Source organism: Podarcis bocagei (assembly GCF_964188305.1).
Source record: "Podarcis bocagei genome assembly, chromosome: 1".
Classification (NCBI taxonomy): Eukaryota; Metazoa; Chordata; class Lepidosauria; order Squamata; family Lacertidae; genus Podarcis; species Podarcis bocagei.
This window is the reverse complement of record NC_138125.1, coordinates 83,238,133-83,256,391: the sequence shown is the minus strand read 5'-3', so window position 1 is coordinate 83,256,391 and position 18,259 is coordinate 83,238,133. Positions and strand designations below refer to the sequence as shown.

The following is an 18,259-nucleotide window of genomic DNA, read 5'->3' as shown; positions in this document are numbered from 1 at the left end:
GACTCTGCTTCTTCTCACCTAGGTCATCAAACTTTAGGTGTCTTGACAACAACACAATGGGATTTTTTTTCATGTCTGCTCTTCACAATGAATGAATATAATTTCCATATGCTCATAACGTTAATTGGGTACAGTTCTCCACTCTCCTATATAAGCAGCAAGGCCAACCGTCTCTTCCTAGCAAACCTCTTCTGAACCTCTGATATGATTCTCTATCCCTGATCCCAAAGATTGGTTTCCATGCTCTGTAAACTAATGATTGTTCAGTACCAGCTGGACTAAGAAAAATAGAATGTGTACTACTAGCATACCTTCTCTCTACATTTCTGACACAAGATCCTCGGTGGCACTGAAAGAGTTCTTTTGATACTTTATTCCTGCCACTAGTGCAAACCCTTAGTCTGCAGCCCTTCGCACCTTCATCACGTTCCACCAGTTTCAATCAGAATTACATGTATGTAACTAGGAGCAGGGTTGCAGCTTTTCAGAATAGCCATTTTCTGCTTCTGCATATGGACGGAAATAATTGCTCTAGAACTAGCTTAACTAACTAGTGAAATGGCATCCATGGTAATTAAGTTGTACTGCGTGTGTATAAATATTTATTACTATTGGTAAGTGAACACCTTCAGTTTTTGGAAATGCCTTCCCTTGCAACAGAATCATATCATGCAGTAATGAAAACCAATAATACTCCAACTCAGATGTAGCTGCTGTAAAAATAAAACAAAACAACTGGGTGCAATAATGCCTCACAGACTACGAACATTTTCATGTCTATTCCATCATCTCCTCAGACTCCTCCACTAGCCCTGCTTTATCTGCTCTTACGCGATTGGCCACTTTCCACTCAGACTTGATTAACTTAACACAAGGTCACCTCTCCCTCCTGTCTCACATCCTTCTTATTCTGCATTATCAGTGGCAATCTCACCTGGGTACCCGTCTGTCCTGCTTCCTGCAAACCTGAACATGCTGATCACAGATAGGACTCTCAGGAAAGCACAGAGAGGAAGAAACGAAAAGAGGATAAATCAGGACAAAGAGGAAACAGATGGAATGGGGTGAAAGGTTGCTCAGATGCCACCATGATACGTGACGGCATGAGGTTAGACAGCAGATTCATCACTTTAGGAAAAATGAAACCAGCAAGGGAACAAGCATCCTGTCCTGCAATGTAGCATGCAGACTGCTGGTTTTTGGACTAGGGAGACCCAGGTTTAAATCTTTGCTCACCCAAGTTCACAGGTTGACCCTGGCCCAATCACCAACTTTCAGCTTAAACTACAATCACGTGATGATATAATGAGGGAGAAGCTCATGTACACCACCCTGAGCTCCTTGCAGAAAAGCTGAGACACTCATGCATCAAATAAACACCCCCATGGCACAAACACTGCCACTGATCCTCTGCCTAGCATCCTCACCTCTGAAGCAAGGATGACCTAACCCAAGTCTCTCCAAACGTATTTTGGCACAGTACTTTTCCACCACAGACATAGTATTCTGACTCTTCCCATTTTACATGCAGAGTCGTGAGGTTTCAGAACCTTTGAGATCCTGGAACTGAGGGATGAGAATCTTACATTTTTAAAAGGGAAAAAATCCACTTTTCATAGTTACAAAGAGAACATGCCTGCAGCATGTGCCATGGTCATAAACCAAGGAAAAAATAGAACTTCATTTATCTTTAAAAAAGGGGACGTGTGTGACATAAATCTAAATCTCACGGTTTGAAGTAATCTGACTCATGCTTTTTTAAAGTTGGCAGATATGGGGCTGAGTTTAAGGAGAGTCACAGAGACTTAGGTAGAAGCTGTGACAAAGATAAGGACAGCCTGAGTGGAGGCTGCTGTTAGTTGCCCTGATTCCTATAGGGCTTTAAAACATAGCACGGCAGTAAATTTATTAAGCTTAACCCTGAGATGATGGTTAATTGTTTCTATAGCACATTCAAACATTTTTTTTAATGTTATTTAAGCTTGCAACCTACTTAGGTTGCAAGAAACATTTCATCTGTTACTTTACTTAATGTGGAGACAATCTCTGTGCAGGGCTGGGAGATATATTGATATATATAGTCCAAAATTGAAGTTCATATTGTGATAATTGTTTAATAATATTTGAGTTGGCAGTTTTTCCATTGTAGGCATGAAAATATGTGTATTAGCTGGTCAGCCTATGTACCCATAGAAGAGGAAACACCTGAACTATTCTTCATACAAGAGGGATAGCCAGTCAGCAGCCCACAATTTCTCTCTAGCCCCATCTTAATGTTTGCAGCCCATTCCTTCATATCAAACCTGACAGTCACCTCTGCCTTACACACAACTTCCAGTGTGAGCTCTCATTGCCCAGTAGGACACTTGCTATGTTCTTCAGATAGAGAGGGGGAGACAGACTTTACACAGCCCAAATCTTTGGATGTAATGATGTCATAGTGTATGTGGGTGTTCCAACTGTTGAACAGCTTGGCTGGGGAGCACCTGGCTCACAGGCGACAGTGTTACATCATACATGTATCTTCCTTACATGAGGCAATCAGCATATATAGCAGCTCTGCTCAAAGTCACCCAAAGTGAGCTGAATCTGGTTCTCACAGCTCCACATCAGACCCATCACCCATTTTTATGTTGGTATGAGCAGCACCCAATAGGCTGGTAAACTGCTTTCCTTGCACTGCATTATGATTTCCTTCTTGCTGAAAGTTGGGAGTCCAACAGCATCAGGAAGGCCACAGGTCTGTCCATGCCCACCCCACCGCCAATATTGCACAAATGCTTTAATGTCTCTAGTTACTCTCCACCCGATTGCAACTCTGTTGTATATGTACCAGTTTATGCATTTATTAGAGAAACACACAAGATGGTCTATGGTAAGAGGTGGTGAAGATTCTCTAGTGATCCTGGATTTTCTGCACATACCTGAGCAACACACTTGGTGAAGCACTGGTGCTCGAGTTATGGGGGCATATTGATAAAGGAGCAATGCTTTGCTTATGTGTTTTGTCAGCCCCTTATAAATTGTTTTTAGAAGACTACAAGGGCATGACTTGGGTCAAACTGGGTGGCTGCAGAGGGAGACAGGGAATAGTGCTTGTAGATTTCATTTGAGGCCTTCTGTCTCTTGCCCAACTTAATCAAAGTAGCAGGCCTATATTTTGAAACATGTCTTCAGAATGGTGTGCAGCTTCTTCTGACTCTGAACTGGGACAAGAGATGTTGGTGCAAGACTGTGATTATAGAATTTCTAAGGGGGTGGGGACACAAAAATCCTATTCTACATGAGACAGACAGGAGGGCAGGCATAAAGTACAAGCCAGTTGTGATTCTGTGGGATTCTGTATTATTACTAGAGCAGTCAAGTACAACATTTTCCTATTGCCTAGAATGGACACACAGGGGAATGTGGCTCCAGACAGGGAGGACTTCCTGTCATACCTGCTCTAGAACTTCCTCCCCCTGTGTGTGGCCAGGTAGATGGGCATGACCCTAGCTGACCGGATAAAAAGGGCTGGTCACGCAACCATCTCTCTCTTTGACTCTTACTCTGTTACTCAAAGTCTTGGACTCTCCTGACTCTTAGCCAGCACATGGCTACACCTTCAGATAGGATGGAGCACACAGGAAGGAAGTCTGAGATGTAGCTCAGACTCCTTTTCACTGTAACCACAAGATAAAGACTGCCTTCAGATTACTGCTGTGAACTGAATGCGAGTAAAACTTTATTCTTACTTTTAAAGAAGACTGTGCTGTGTTATTGTTATTTTAAGAGGGCAATAAAGGGGAAACTTACCAGGAACAATCCAGACTGGACAAGCCAGACTGGATTGCTTAATTAAAGGATTCTAATGAATCATCAACTTGCTTTCAATAAGTTGCAAAGGGAATAGGCCCTGCTGTTTACTCACTAGTGTGAGTGAGGAGGGATAATATAAAAGCAATATATTCTTTCCTACCTTCCTTAACATCCCCACATTCTCACCTATGGCCTCCTCACCATGTTTGAAGCCATTCATATATGGGGACTATAGATTCCTAGCACATGTCTTAAACTGACCCCACCATCCTTATCTTAAGACCTTAAGGAAGGAGCCCTGCTGGATCTGAACAGCAGCCCATCAAGTCCAGCATTTTCTTTCCCCAACAATGGCCAGGCATCTCTCACTAGCAGGGAGAACGTGGAGATTTCATGTTAGTTTGTTTTTTAACGTACGGAGTAGATGTTCACAAAGCTGGCCATTCGCCTTCTAGATGCGAAGCTTAGCACTTATGCTCTTCCACTTTCCCATAGCTTGCTGCTTTTAAAACACAAACCCTCAAGGGCAACTTTCTTGCCTGCATTTATACCAACCCACCAAAAAAAAAACCCCAAACCACCCTCTTTTGCTGTTAAATACATCGTAAGATATCGTAGCCGAACCCCTTGGGGCTTGAGGGGTGGCAGCAATATTATCAGCATCTGTCTTCCTTTCTCTGGTCGCTTTGCTTCTCTCTAGCAGCTTGAGCGCCAGGTGGGATGAGGCCGTGGGAGCTTCGTCCTGCAGCTCCGTCCTCGAGTTTAAATTTGTCAGGCTGACCTCACCTGCTGCACGGGCTGGAGAGGGGGCGAATGGGTGGGGAGCCACGCCGCGAGAGCTATTCCGGGAGACAGTGAGCACCTGACAGCAGCAGCAGCATCGGAGGAATTTTACAGCCAGTGGGCGGGATCGAGACGAGGGACGAGAAGGGGAAAGGCGGCACTCTCCGTGATGCAACAGTTCTACCCAGGAATATCCGGGTGCAGGCGAGGGGCCTCCTTCTGCCCGGCTCCAGGCAAAAGGATTCCTGCCTGCAAATGTCTTTTTCTCTTGCTTCGGTTAGTTCAGAGAAGCGAGGGGGGGGGGGGGAGGTCGAGCCCAGACCGAACGTGGTGATAAGGCGGAGATCAATGGAGCGGAGCAAGGCGTTGAGTTTAGCAGCCAGGAATTAGAAAGCGGGGAGTAACAATAGCAAGGGGGCGTAGCGGGAGAGCGAGATCTGAGGTCCGCCATCACCAGCTCTACATAACAGCACGAAAGAGATCCGGATTTAACTAGGAAGCAGAGGGAGGGAGTGTGTAGCAAAAGGCGGCGAGGGCTTTTAGCGCTGGGGTCACTCGGAAGCCAGTTTTGAGCAACCGTGTTTGTGCGTCCACACGCGCGGGGCGGGAGGCTATGGGCCGCCGCCGCTAAGGGAGCACGTTGGCCGCGGCTGCTGGGAACGGTAGAGGGCGTGTCGCTCGGCAAGGCCGATCATTCCGCGCCTGCACCGCAGGCTCCGCCTCCGGGTAATTTTGCCCGCGAGTGGAGCAGCGCCACCGGGAGAGGGAGCGTGTGCCGCGCAAGCCCAGCAGCGGCTCCCTCTCTTTCCTCAACCCTTTGGATATTGTTTCATCTCATGTTTAACCAGCCCAACTCCGAGCCTTCAGGCGTCGCCTTCCTCCCCAGCCTCTCGCTTCGAAGTCCCTCGACACTTGCTCATCAAGAACTCGTGCCTTTTCTTCAACCCGAAGACCGAGAGGAAAAGAGGCGCACATCCTGAAGGCGCCGCCGTGCTCATTTATTTCTCTCCTCCTGAGGAGGTATTGCTCTTCGGCTGCCGAGCGAGGGCTTCTCATACAACTCTTGAGGCCGCGAAAGGCGAGCAAGCAGAGCGAGAGGGCAGAGGCTCGCGAGGAACCGCCAGACTCTCTGGGCACACGGGGCTTTGCCACATGGGGAACAGGGTCTGACTCTTCCCTTCCTGGAGCCCATCAGCAATCCCTTGAAGTAGCAGGAGGGTGGCCTTGGCAAGGAATGGCCACAGACTCTCTTAGCCCCGGTAGTAAAAGGAAGTTCACTGAACTGAAAGCAAAAGAGGGGTGAAAGAGAGGGGGTGTCTCTTCCCCTTGGAGGTAGGAGCCTCAGACTCCCATTGCCTGCACCTTTGAGCAGGATCAGGCATACCACAAGATGCCATTTTGCAGTCGTTTTTTCCTCCCTCATCATTTTCTGCAGCTAGCGCAACAATAAGGCCCATCATACACTGTCCTAATAATAATAATAATAATACAGTGGTACCTCTGGTTAGATACTTAATTCGTTCTGGAGGTCTGTTCTTAACCTGAAACTGTTCTTAACCTGAGGTACCACTTTAGCTAATGGGGCTTCCCGCTGCTGCCGCGCCACCATCGCACAATTTCTGTTCTCACCCTGAAGCAAAGTTCTTAACCCGAGGTACTATTTCTGGGTTAGCAGAGTCTGTAACCTGAAGCCTATGTAACCTGAAGTGTATGTAACCCCAGGTACCACTGTAGCTGATATTCGCTCAATCTGCCACAGGCCTATCCCTCTTCTAAGAGTGTGTGTTGCGCAGTGCGAGCCCACTTCTTATTCAGCCTTAATACACACACCTCTGTCCCTGCAGCCTCAAGATCCATGAAGACATTGCCTGCCCTTTAACCACATTTTTGTCCACACAATCAGGGCAGTTCAATGAATACAGAAAACACTTCTGTAATTTACCACATACTGCATATAACTACTTGGGAAGTTGGTCATTAGTGTCACCCTGCTTAGCAGAGAAGTGTTTGACCAGGATTTGGCACCTGATAAAAGATTATGGGGAAGTCAGGAGTGATCAATTTCCCCTCACTTCTCTGAAGGGTAGCACAAAGGACTGAAAAACCAAAGTGGTTACACAACCAACATGGGAAGTTACTATTTGAAAACGCAAAATCTGCCTTCCGCTGGGAAGTGGCTTTTATTTCAAGCCTTTCTAATAAGTGCTGCTCTTGCAGAGCAGTGTTTTCAATTGTATGGAAGAAGTTCTCATTCGATGTGAGTAAGTCTATAATAAACAGTAATCATAACTTTGGGGGCAATAGCTAACTGCTTTTTTGGAGCCCGCATAACCCAGTGGTGAAGGCAAACCAGTCATCTAAACCTGTTGTCTCCAGCCCACTTTGCAACTTGGCATGGCCATGTTGAAACCACTTTAGAAAGCACCCAATGGTTTGCCTAATGGCAACTTGTGTTCAGATGTCTCCTTCCCTGCTTTTCTTGTTCTCCAAAAAGGTCCTTTGGGGATAGCCCTTCTTGATTCAATCACACAGAATATCTGAAAAGCTTCTTTACACTCTAGCCTTTACCTCTCGTTTAACTTCATCTTTCCCCTTACTGCTGGTATCTGTATTAAACTTTGGTTTTTTCTTTAATCATAATTAACAATGCATCACACAGCAAAGTGCCTTTTATCCAGGGGAGACCTAATCAGTTTATAAACCTCACAGGCACCAAAGTGACACCATTTGAAGAAGCCTTGTGAACAATGTTAAATCATGCCACTACCATCTTCACTTTTTCTAACCATTTGTTTTGTGGGGTCTCAGAAACTGAAAGAGGGGTTTTAACTAAATGGTATGTGCTTCAAGCTCCCACTCTCCACATTTTAACACTTTCTACACACACACACACACTGGCCTTTTTCTTTAGGCATGTTAATCTCCTTTTAGCTCCACCCCCTTTTATGCTTTCTTTGAATGGAGCTTCCTAGCTGTCTCCTTTCAAAACTATTGAGAAACAACTCCTCCTTTAAAATCCTTTCTAAATCACACGTCTTTCACATCTTTTTCTGAACTATCATAGACCCACTTTCATGCCGCCCACAAGTAAGTTTGTTGCTGTTTTATTGATATAGTGCAGGTGTGGGGAACCTGGGACTCCTCAAATTAGAACATCCACCGTCCCTGACCATTAGCTATGCTGGCTGAGGCTGATGGGAACTGGAGTCAAACTTTCCAAAGAGACACAGGGTTAGCAAACTCCTGCTACAACAGCACTTCGCTCAAGCCCTCCACCCCCTTTTGAGGAGGAATTGTATCATCATTTTGTTTCACATTGAATCTTCACAAACTGAAGATTCAAATTCTTTCAGAGCCAGAACCCTATTTTGTTGCTTTTCAGAACACACCACAGCATAGTAATCTGGAACTCTCATGCTGCATATGCCACATCAACCATATTTCTCTAGGCAAATGCTTATCCTGCTCTCCTGTACAGTGGTACCTCGGGTTAAGAACTTAATTCCTTCCGGAGGTCCATTCTTAACCTGAAACTGTTCTTAACCTGAGGTACAACTTTAGCTAATGGGGCCTCCCGCTGCCACCGCGCCGCCAGAGCACGATTTCTGTTCTCATCCTGAAGCAAAGTTCTTAACCCAAGGTACTATTTCTGGGTTAGCGGAGTCTGTAACCTGAAGCGTCTGTAACCCGAGGTACCACTGTATACACCAATTACATTGTATTTCCTCCAAAGACCAGTTGGGGGTCTCACTGAATAGGACTGGTCAGCCTACAGGCTTCTGATTTAGCCGTTATTATTGACAGGATGTTTCAGACGATTCCTTTTATTCAGATCACATCATACATACAGTCTTGTACCATGTTTGTGAAGACGGTTTGATCTTAATTTTCACCCACTTCCACTGTGACCCCTAAGCATACCTAGGAGGACATTCCTAAGCAATAAGCATGCTTAGGACCAAAGTGCCATTTCACATAGAGTAAGCTCTGGAACTTCACAAATAGCCACAAGGATGTAGCAAAGAATGATCACATTGGGAATGTTTGCACAACATGGTCATGGAATACAGCAAAATGCACAAAGAGTGAAGATGCTCTGGAGTTTAAGCACAGGAACCTGCCTCATACCCAGTCAGACCAGTAGCCCATCTACCTCAGTATTGTCTACACTAACTGGCAGCAGCTCACCCGTGTTTCAAGCAGAAACTGTGGGTTGAACCCAAGACCTTCTTCATGCAAAGCAGATGCTCTACCCCTGAGCTGCAGTCCTGCCCCACAGAGCCACAGAGTAGGACCCCTCAATAGTCCCAATTAGGTCTGATGAATATCCTGGCACGGAGGGCGCTTTTATGGCACTCCTTTAAAACTAAGTGCAGGAACACTTAGGATAGTGTTATTACTTAGCCAATAGGAGGTGCAGGAGATTCTGGAGGTGTGCCAGATTGTGGGGGGGGTTGCATTCATCTGTTGCTGCTCTATTAGTAGGATGCTGGTAGAGGAAAGGAAGACGTGCGTCAATGAGATGTGGGGAAGTCGCAGAAACTGCCAACATAAAGCCTTTTTAAAAAAATTGGGTAAGTGTATGTCAGTTAGGATGTAGAAGTGATCTCAGCTTTCAAAAGCAGCATATGCGTTGACAACCAAATGCTGAGGACGAACAAACGTAATGCACACGAGCCTCCCTGGAGGTACCTGGCTGGCTGCTGTGAATAGATGGAATGCTGAGAACTGCGTTATGGGCTTAACCCAACACAGCAATTCCTTTGCCAGGCCTCCACGTCTGGTCAATGTCTTGACTCTTAATAAGGAATAGCTGCCCATGCATTTCAACCAAGGTCATAAATGAAGAGAGAGGGACAGCCATGCTAAGAAATTATTGTACGGTGCTTGTTGGTGCTGTGGAATAGCTATGGCAGTGTCCTCCCTTTGTAAGTGGTCACTGGTGGGGGCAGGGTAAGGGCAAACTCTCATTAATGCAGCTGGGTTCAAAAAAGATCACAGAAATGCAAGCAGAGTGGAATGAGACAGTTCATCAGGCTAATTCATTTGATGGGGCTAAACAGAAAGAAAGTGGACAGGTGTGGAGCAATGAAAGTCTGGAATAGTGCTGGAGTGTGACTTTATCAGAGCACAAAACTTTCCCAATCCACATAATAGAGGTGCCCTTTATCATTTATTTATTACATTTATATCTTGCCCTTCCTGCCAGGAGCTCAAGAAAGTGTATACGATTCCCCCCTGCTCCCCAGTTTTATCCTCACAGCAACCCCATAATGGTTGGTCAGGCTGAAAGAGTGTGACTGGCCAAGAGTCACTCTGTAAAGTTCATGGCGTGAAAGCTAATTTGAACCTAGGTCTTACCAGTGCTCTAACCACTACACCACACTGCCTCTGTAATAAAGTATCTACTCAGCAAGAATTTAAGTGCCACAATCTGCAGTAACGGGAGTATCTCAGCAAAGAAACATGAACAGGAGTAGGAAGCTTAATATACATCTCTGCTTCATATACTGTAGATTACAGTACAGCTGTGAAAAATAAACTAGTGACAATAGGATGGTGAATGTGAAAAATATTCTGATGGTACTGTTCTTTAGTGGACTTTCATGCTTTCTTGAAGCACTGCGCGCAATCTTGGCTTTTCTGTTTTCTAATACGAGAGGAAAGTGGATTTAGAGGCCTACAAAAGCTGAGCTGAAAATAATACAGCTGTTTGGAATGGAGGATTGCATGCATTAATGGCATTAACAGTGAATGCGGTAGAGGATGGATGCCATGTGTTCTTCCTACCTACACTTGTACAAAAGTGAAAGAAATAAGACAGCAACTTTCAAAATACTAAGAGAGAGAGAACATTACAAATGCAGTACTGTACAATTAGCTCCTGGTAATGTTTGTCACAGGATATCACTAAGGCTCACCATTGAGTATAATAACTTTTAAATTAGAGCATAAGAGGAGCCTTGTGGGCTCATCTAGCCCAGCAATGTTTTCCAATAGAGATCAGAAATGGGGAACCTTTGCCACCCCCCACCCCCCAGTGTTGCTGGGCTACAGTTCCCATCATCCCTGACCATTGGCCATGCTGGCTGGGGTTGATGGCAGTTGGAGTCCAACAATATCAGGAGGGCCACAGGTTCCCCATCCGAATTGGATACATCTGGGAAACTTATCATCAACCCCCCTCCCATTTGTTCCAAGCACCTGGTATTCAGAGGTGTACTCCCCTGGCACATGGGCATCCCACCTATAGCTGTTGGCAACCTATTATTGCATCTGCATCCTTCCTTTTCTCTGATGTGCCAAGAAGGCGGCATATCTGGCTCACCCTCCATCTCCATTTTTCCCCCATCTGTGAGGCAGAGTAGACGGATTGGCCCAAGATTGGCACAGCAAGTGAGCTCTGTGGGTGGCAGGTAGGGGTTGAACCAGGGTCCCCTAGACCCAGTCTCACATTCTACCTACTATATCATGCAGGCATATCTGTCCACCTGAGCGTATCGGATACACAGGCTTCGGCCACTACACAGAGGAGGTAAGAAATATGTAAGCTTCTTTTAAGTCACAGTGAGATCCTCTGGAGAAGTACCTAGATTCTGGCCACACTGTGGGAGACTTCCATTAAATTGAATGGGACAATAAATACTGCTTTCACAAGTTAAATTAGGTTTCTTGCTTGCTCGCATAAACCTTAGGCTTCTGCTAGATATGTATGTAAGTGGTTGCTTGACACTTTCTCAGAAATCAGGCCAGTGCATTAACATGATCATACAGGCTTAGGAAGGGGAAGAAAATCACTATTCCAGGTCCGGCATCTTCCTGGATCCTAATAAATCATCGCCTGATCTAGCACCGGGGTTCTGAAGGCAATGCCACATCCACAAGGAGCTTATTCAAGGCTGTCACTTGAAGGCAAGACACACACCCTCCCCATACACATGAACTGCAGTTTTTCTCTACACACAAGGCAACAGAAAGTGTAGGCTTTCCACAGTCTTGATGCCACATGTCCCTGCGGGATTGTATCATCTATTGTGAGTACAGGGCCAGAAGCTGATTTGGTAGCAATTCCAGAATATAAAATGCGAGAGAGAGATATATAGTATGTGCTGCGCGCATTTGTGCACACTGTGCTCAGGAAAGCTGCCTGTTTACCGCGTTAGATCAGCAAAACAAACCACTCCGGCTACATTCCCTCCAGAAAAGCAAGTGTTCACGGGCGACAGCAAACGTGTTGATGGAAGGAAGGAGCTGCCGCTGCCGGCCAGAGAAGCCCGCGCGTGTGTCTGGGAGGCAGGCGAGCCTCCTCTCATCCCGCCCGGCCGGGAAGCCGGTGGGCCGCGGTTTCGGTCAGGTTGCAGGGCATTCTCTTGCAGGAACAGCAGGTGCCTCGTCGGTCGCGGCGGCTCCGAGGGGAGCGGCTCGTGACTCATGGCGAAGAAGAGAAGCGGCGACCCGAGATTGACTTTTGGGGGAGAACTAGAGGCAACTGGGAAACTCCGCGAAGTCCAAGGAAGACCGGAAGAAGGGAGCAAGAGGCGGAGGGTAGCAGGAATTAAGTTGTGGGGTGGGGGGCGGAGAAGAAAAGGCGCGAGGCGTGGAAGGAAAGCGAGCAGAGAGCGGGGGCAGCTTCGGCCAAGCTCAGCCTTCGAGGGTCCCACCTCGAATCCCCCTCCCGCTCCCCTCAGGCGCCGCCAGTCCCCGGAAGCGACGCCAGCCGTGGGGCTGGTTCCTCCTCCCCTTAGAGTGCCCGAAGAGCAGGCGGCGACCTCGGGGTTCTCACGGGAAGTTCCCCTCAAGGCTGCGCCCGCCAAAAAAGCCCCGCTGCGCCCTGTCAGTCCCCGCGCAGCCTCCCTCAGCTCCTCGGACCAAAGACCTCGCCGCCTCAGGACTCGCTTCCCGCCACCGCCCTCCGGAGCCGCAGCTGCTAACACGTTCCTGCCCCCCTCCCGCTTTGCCTCCTTGCGAGGTGCCGACCCCCCCTCCCCCCGTTTCCCCGCCCAATCAGCCGCGGGCATTCTTCGCCTTCCTTTCTCCTCCTCCTCCTCCTTCTTCTTCAGGTGCGCGGATCAGCGCCGCGACCTCCGCCTCTTTCACACACAGAGACACATAGGCGCTCACACAAAGACGGCGGTTCTGCCCTCTCGCAACCCGGAGCAAGCGCTCGGTGCTGCCTGCACAAGGCAGGCGGCGGGGCGGCGGCGGTCCTCTTTGCCCCGACCGACGTGCGAGGGAGAGGGGGCTCCTCCGCGCTTACCTTTGGCCGCCTCAGGGTCTAGGTACATCTTCTCAGCGGCGCGTCAGCCCCGCGGGCTCCTCCTGACAAAGTAAATCCCTCCGGGGCCGGTGGGTGTGAGATGGGGCGGGGATGGCTGCCTGGCTTGTAAGTCCCAGATCGTGCGAGGGCGACGGGGCTGCTGCTGATGCTGCTTCCTCCTCGCTCACTGCCCAGCTCCGACTCGCCTCCCCGGAGCAAAGACCATCAGACGCTGCAAGGAGGCGGCGGAGGGAAGAAGCCACAGGCTGCTGGCGGCCCAAGAGTGACCTCCACAAACAGGTTGGAGTCCCAGGCGACGGGCGGCGAAAGAGCGGGAGCCGCCGGCATGAGGAGAGCAGGCGAATGAATGGAGCGAGGGAGGGAGGCGCCTTAGTGGCAGGGGCTCGCCCTCCCGCTCCTGGGCTCGCGGACTGATTCTCGTCCACACAGGAACATGCCAAGCCTCCGGAGCCCTTCCCCTCCCCTCGATGTGTGTGTGTGTGTGTGTGCGCGCGCGCGCGCGCGCTCCGTCTCGCGCGCGCCACGAGCCTGCGAGGCTGATTGCGCGCGCGTCTTGCGCTCGCCTCCCCTCAACTCGCGTCCACTTGCTGCTTGCTGCTGGTGGGAGAGGGAATTGCAAGGCGGGCGGCTGGCAAGGCGCAGCGCGGAGCAGCGGCAAGCCACAGCAAGCGGCGCGAGAGACGGATGCTCCTTTCGATTGCGTGCGCGTCCTCATCCGATGCCGTCGTGCTCCCCGCTCACCCGATGGCACATTCGAAAAGCACTTAGATTAAAAGAAGGGAAGAAAAAGGGTTGGGGGGGGGGCTTGTTTCTGCTGCTACACTGGAAGGGGCTGGGTGAGGGTGTTCTGTAAACCAGTAGCATGCTAAATCCGCCTCGGAGCAGGTGTTCTGCACGCATACACGCCTCCAGCAAAGAAAAGGGCGGGAGCTTCCTCGGAAGCGAGAGTGGGGTGACTCGACTGCGCTAGGAAACGTGGCTCGGGGAGAGTCCGGCCCACCAGAGGTGGTAGAATCCAGGTCTAATACGTCTCGATCGTCCATTTCTAGAGGAGTTGACACCAAAAATGGGTCGCATCCTGTCCAGAAAAAGCTGCTCCAGGAAGCGGTAAGATCCACTTTCTCCTCTGGTCCACGCCACACACACAGTGGCCGACCTTCAAAGATAGTTGTGATCAAGTTTCATCCACACACACACACCCGACACACGCCTAGTTCTCTGCGCACCCAGAACATGTTGCTCCCCGGGAGGTTTGCATTTCCATTTCACGCCCTAACCTAGGGTGGTCCACTCCTGTGGACGTGGATTCCCGATCGAGCCTCCCCTCCCCCTGCGCTTAAGCGGCTGAAACGCGCACTGGAAACGCGAGCTCGCTTTTGAGCCGATAATCTGCTCCAGTGCGCACGCAGCTCCAGTTCAGGGTTTGTTTTTGTTTTATTCTTCTAGTAAATTAAGAGAAAGCATCGTCTCCCAGACTTCATAATAATAAGAGCAGGTTTCCTTGGCTGGCGGAATCTCGGTCAAGACCAGGACTGGATTTTCGCGCCTTGATGTGGATGGATGAATTCTAGCGCTCTCTGTTGGGTTAGCATTGAACACAGTGCCACCATTCCTAGAGCAAAGAAACACACACGCGGCTTCCTCTCTCTTTTACTACTGCTTTGACATTCGCCAAAGGCATTTCAAGTGGGGTGGATGGGGGTGGGGAACAAACGGTCAAAACCAAAAGGAAACCCAGTCTGCAGGCCCTACATCCTATACAAACTGACATGCAAGTTAAAAGTACAATGCCATGAGAGCCGACATAGCAGAGAAGGCGGCCTTGAGGACTGGGGACTTACCCCCATATTCCCTTGGTACTTCTGTTTCAATCCATTCTGAACTTTCTGTTTGGAAGTAAGTCCTCTTATTTCAATTTGTCTTTGATCCATTTGGCTGAGGTTGCAAACTTTTATCTCTAACCTTTTGATCCTTGGTTCACATTTCAAGTATCCTTGGACGTTTAGTGCTCGGTTCACATGCCAGCTTATCCCACGGAAAACTCACCTGGTGGCCTTAAACAAGACACTGTTTGTCAGTCGCAGCCCCACCAATGCTGCCAGCCTGAGACTGGGATAACAATACTGATTACTTGACAGAGTGAGCAAAAGAGCACTGAAATAATGTATGTGAACTTGTGATTTGATCACTGTGTAAACAGTAATTAATAATAATCACATGAGTCACAGTCAGCTCCACATCCTGCAATCAGTCACTGTTTAGCCATCCATGCTTTTCATAAGAAAGTTTTTGTGTTAAAAAGAGGTGTACATAATGTTTTTACCATCCAGGACTAGAATTTCCCCTGGGGAACTGGATATTATTATATCTCAGTGGCCAAATACTGGTGGTGGCATGTGGGCATGCCCAGAATCTGAAATAAACAGGGCTACCACTCCCTTTCCCCCCATTCTCTCACTCTTTCTTCTTCCCTGCCTGGTGAGCTGTTCAGGGTGGGACAGATAACTCTTCACTTATCCTTGATATTTCCACTTCTTCCATTGCTCCATCCATTTTGGTTGTCATCCCCACCCCCCACCCCCCAATTTCCCACCCTTTCCTCTCCTGCCACTCCAGACTCCCCTCCACAGGGATGAAATTGGGCCAAAAGCTACATGATGCAGAGCAGATGGTCTTCAAAAGTTTCCTCCTCCTGAAAAACTTGAAAATTGCTGAGGGTCTTGGCAGACCACTTAATGATTTTTTTCTGCCTGTTGTAGCAATTATAATGCACCTGTGCTGGATGCTGGATGATGTTAATTGTATTTTAATTGCTTCTTTTATTTCTTATACATATTGTATTTTATTGTTTTACATTTTGAACTCCATAGAGCGGCTGGAATGCGCCATCTCCTGCCTTCAACCACAAATCCACTGACACATCATGGACCATCTGCATGAAGCTCACAGGCCACTGGTCATCCACAGTCTGGTAACCCCTACTCCAGAAAAAAGTATATCATGTCTTTCTTTGGCCATTTCCCCACCCACCCTCCACTGCTGGAGCCGTTTTATGAAACACAGACACATCCACTGAATTTGCTCTACTACCATACACCTAATTTAGGACCAGTATTATCCTAATTTCTTTTCACTTTACCATGGCATCTTTTTGTCCCTGGAACCTGGCTACTTCCCCTCACCACTCGTTTTATTTCTGACCACACTGCATCAAATTTATAATGGTTTGTGGGCAAGCATGGGTGCAAATGCACAAATTATTTTCATAGGGAAACCATTAGTTGTGTGGTTCCGGGAGGTGAAAGCCCTGTGTACCAAGAAACAGCAGGGGAGGCAGTGAAAGACATAGCTAAAATGAGATCTGACAAGACTGCTAGTCTGAATGGACCCTTGGGCTGCAATTCTGCACACAGTGGATCTGTTTGAAGTCAATGCAAGCTACTGAAGTCAATTCAAGTTAAGGAACCTGTATGTAGGACTGGACGTATGTAGCCCAGTCCTGTGTATATTTATTCAAAAATCAGTCCCTCTTATCTCCATAGGCTGAGGCTGTGTACACATTACCATGTACTCTGACTCCAGCGTACTCCTGCTGCTGGTGTTTGAAGTCGAGCACACATGACGTTAGCCACATTCCATATCTATTATATAGTTTATTTAGAAATACTCCTGTTTCACATGCTTTCCTTCAAACCAGCTTCCACCCGACTTGAAAATGGAAGCTGCGGTTAAGCTGAGGTGTGTATATTTCAGGCAGTTGTTGCACATGTGCAGACGATAGCTTCAGTAAATTGGGATCTAATGCAGGGAAACAAATCAGGAAATGGTGAAGGCATCTCTGCCCACTCTCTGGTTTGTACAGAAATGTAAGAATGCAACTTGAAACATGGGATGCGGGAGATGAACTTACTGTGTTTCAAACCACTTATGTGTACATAGCTTTATAGCCCAATTCTGTGCACATTAACTGCAAGGGAAACCCATTGAAGTCAGTAGTGTTTTTTCTTTCACGTCCTAAAAGCTGCACATTGTATATTGGTTCTTCTAGGTCAGTGGTGGGCCAAAGGTAGATTGGCAATGATCTCTGACTCCCAACTGCTAAATAATGGCAAAAAAATGACACATATTCCAAAAATGTTACTGCTGAAATGAAGAAAGCTGAGGGGGACAAACCAGAAGTGGATTTCTGTGTGACAGAGTAAGGTAGCTGATCCTCTGGAAGTTGCAGCCAAGGCACTATCTAACTAACTAGCTCTCTGACTAACCAAATCCATAAAGGTTGTTGCAAGGATACAATGAGATAAATGGTCAAGTACATTGCACACCCCAAAATGGCTTAGTGAGCATTCATTCCGATTTGCAAGGAGGTTAGGCAGTGCTGCATCAAGCAAGTGTTATGCTACACTTTCCAGTGAATTTTCCCATCACTCTCCTTACCACAAAAGTCTATATACGGTGGCAGGGGGCAAAGTGTGTTTACTGCACACGAACACTAAAACACATTTTAATCCACCCCCAAATAGAAGCAGCCTAGAAGCTCACATTGTCGGGGGGTGGGGGGAGTTAAATGATAGAAAGTGGACTAGGATGGACTGAGATAAGCTCTTTTCTTAGAAGTAAACATACACACTGTAGAGGTCTTTCTTTCATCTTGTGTTTCCAGTCTGGTATGGAACAAGCATTTGGTGCCCTTTCTGCAGATATTTTATTTTTGTGCTGGCTTGAAACCAGATGATCTGCCTTCCTTCCTCAAATAGGTTTGCCATATGCCAATAAATGGGTGGCAGGCAGGAAGGACTGGAGCAGGCTAGGTTCTGCTACACACAGCAGGTGCCCAAACATGCGCACACAGAGCATTTAATATAACACGAGTTGTTAAACACTGGGCTGGAGTTTCAGCAAACTCAGTATTTTTCAGGAACAACGTATAAACATTTCCAGCAAGTGCACTTAATAGAAGTTTGTTTGCCAATTGATCTTACTTGCTTCCCTGGGGCTATGAGAAAACAGTCTTGTTTAAATGGGGAAGGCAAATGAATAGCTTGCCCAGTCTTTACCCTCCATGTGGTGCCTGCTCACATAGCTGGTGCATGAGTCTTTTTTGTGGGAACCTTTCATTAAACTATTGGTAAGAAAATCAGCGCACCATTCTTTTCACCACATTTTATAAACTGGCTTCACTCCCACACACCTTGCAACAGCCAAATTATACTACATTTCACCCCAGACTCTCCACACAGCTCTTCCGAAATACACATAATTTCCGCTGCTTTGCAACCCATAACATTATTTTCACCATCCAATGTCATTTGCAAGGATCAGTCACATGAGGCTCCTTGTGTGAAGCATTAAAATGCTCTAATTTGTTCTGGATATCAAAGTCCTTTAGCACCTGCATGC

At 47.6% G+C, this 18,259-nt stretch overlaps 1 protein-coding gene across 2 annotated transcripts in view; it reads right to left on the bottom strand.

Annotated features, from left to right (window-relative positions):
• Positions 1-13,315, bottom strand: part of SYT7 (synaptotagmin 7) — a 225,810-nt gene extending 212,495 nt beyond the window's left edge. Inside the window, exon 1 of one of the 2 annotated variants that reach the window (XM_081200660.1) lies at positions 12,839-13,315. In XM_081200660.1, coding sequence (XP_081056786.1) covers positions 12,839-12,866 — 28 coding nt within the window. In that variant the 5' untranslated portion in view covers positions 12,867-13,315. The remainder of the gene's footprint in view (positions 1-12,838) is intronic. The other variant, XM_081200664.1, reaches the window with a different exon arrangement.
• Between the last annotated feature and the right edge of the window lie 4,944 nt (positions 13,316-18,259).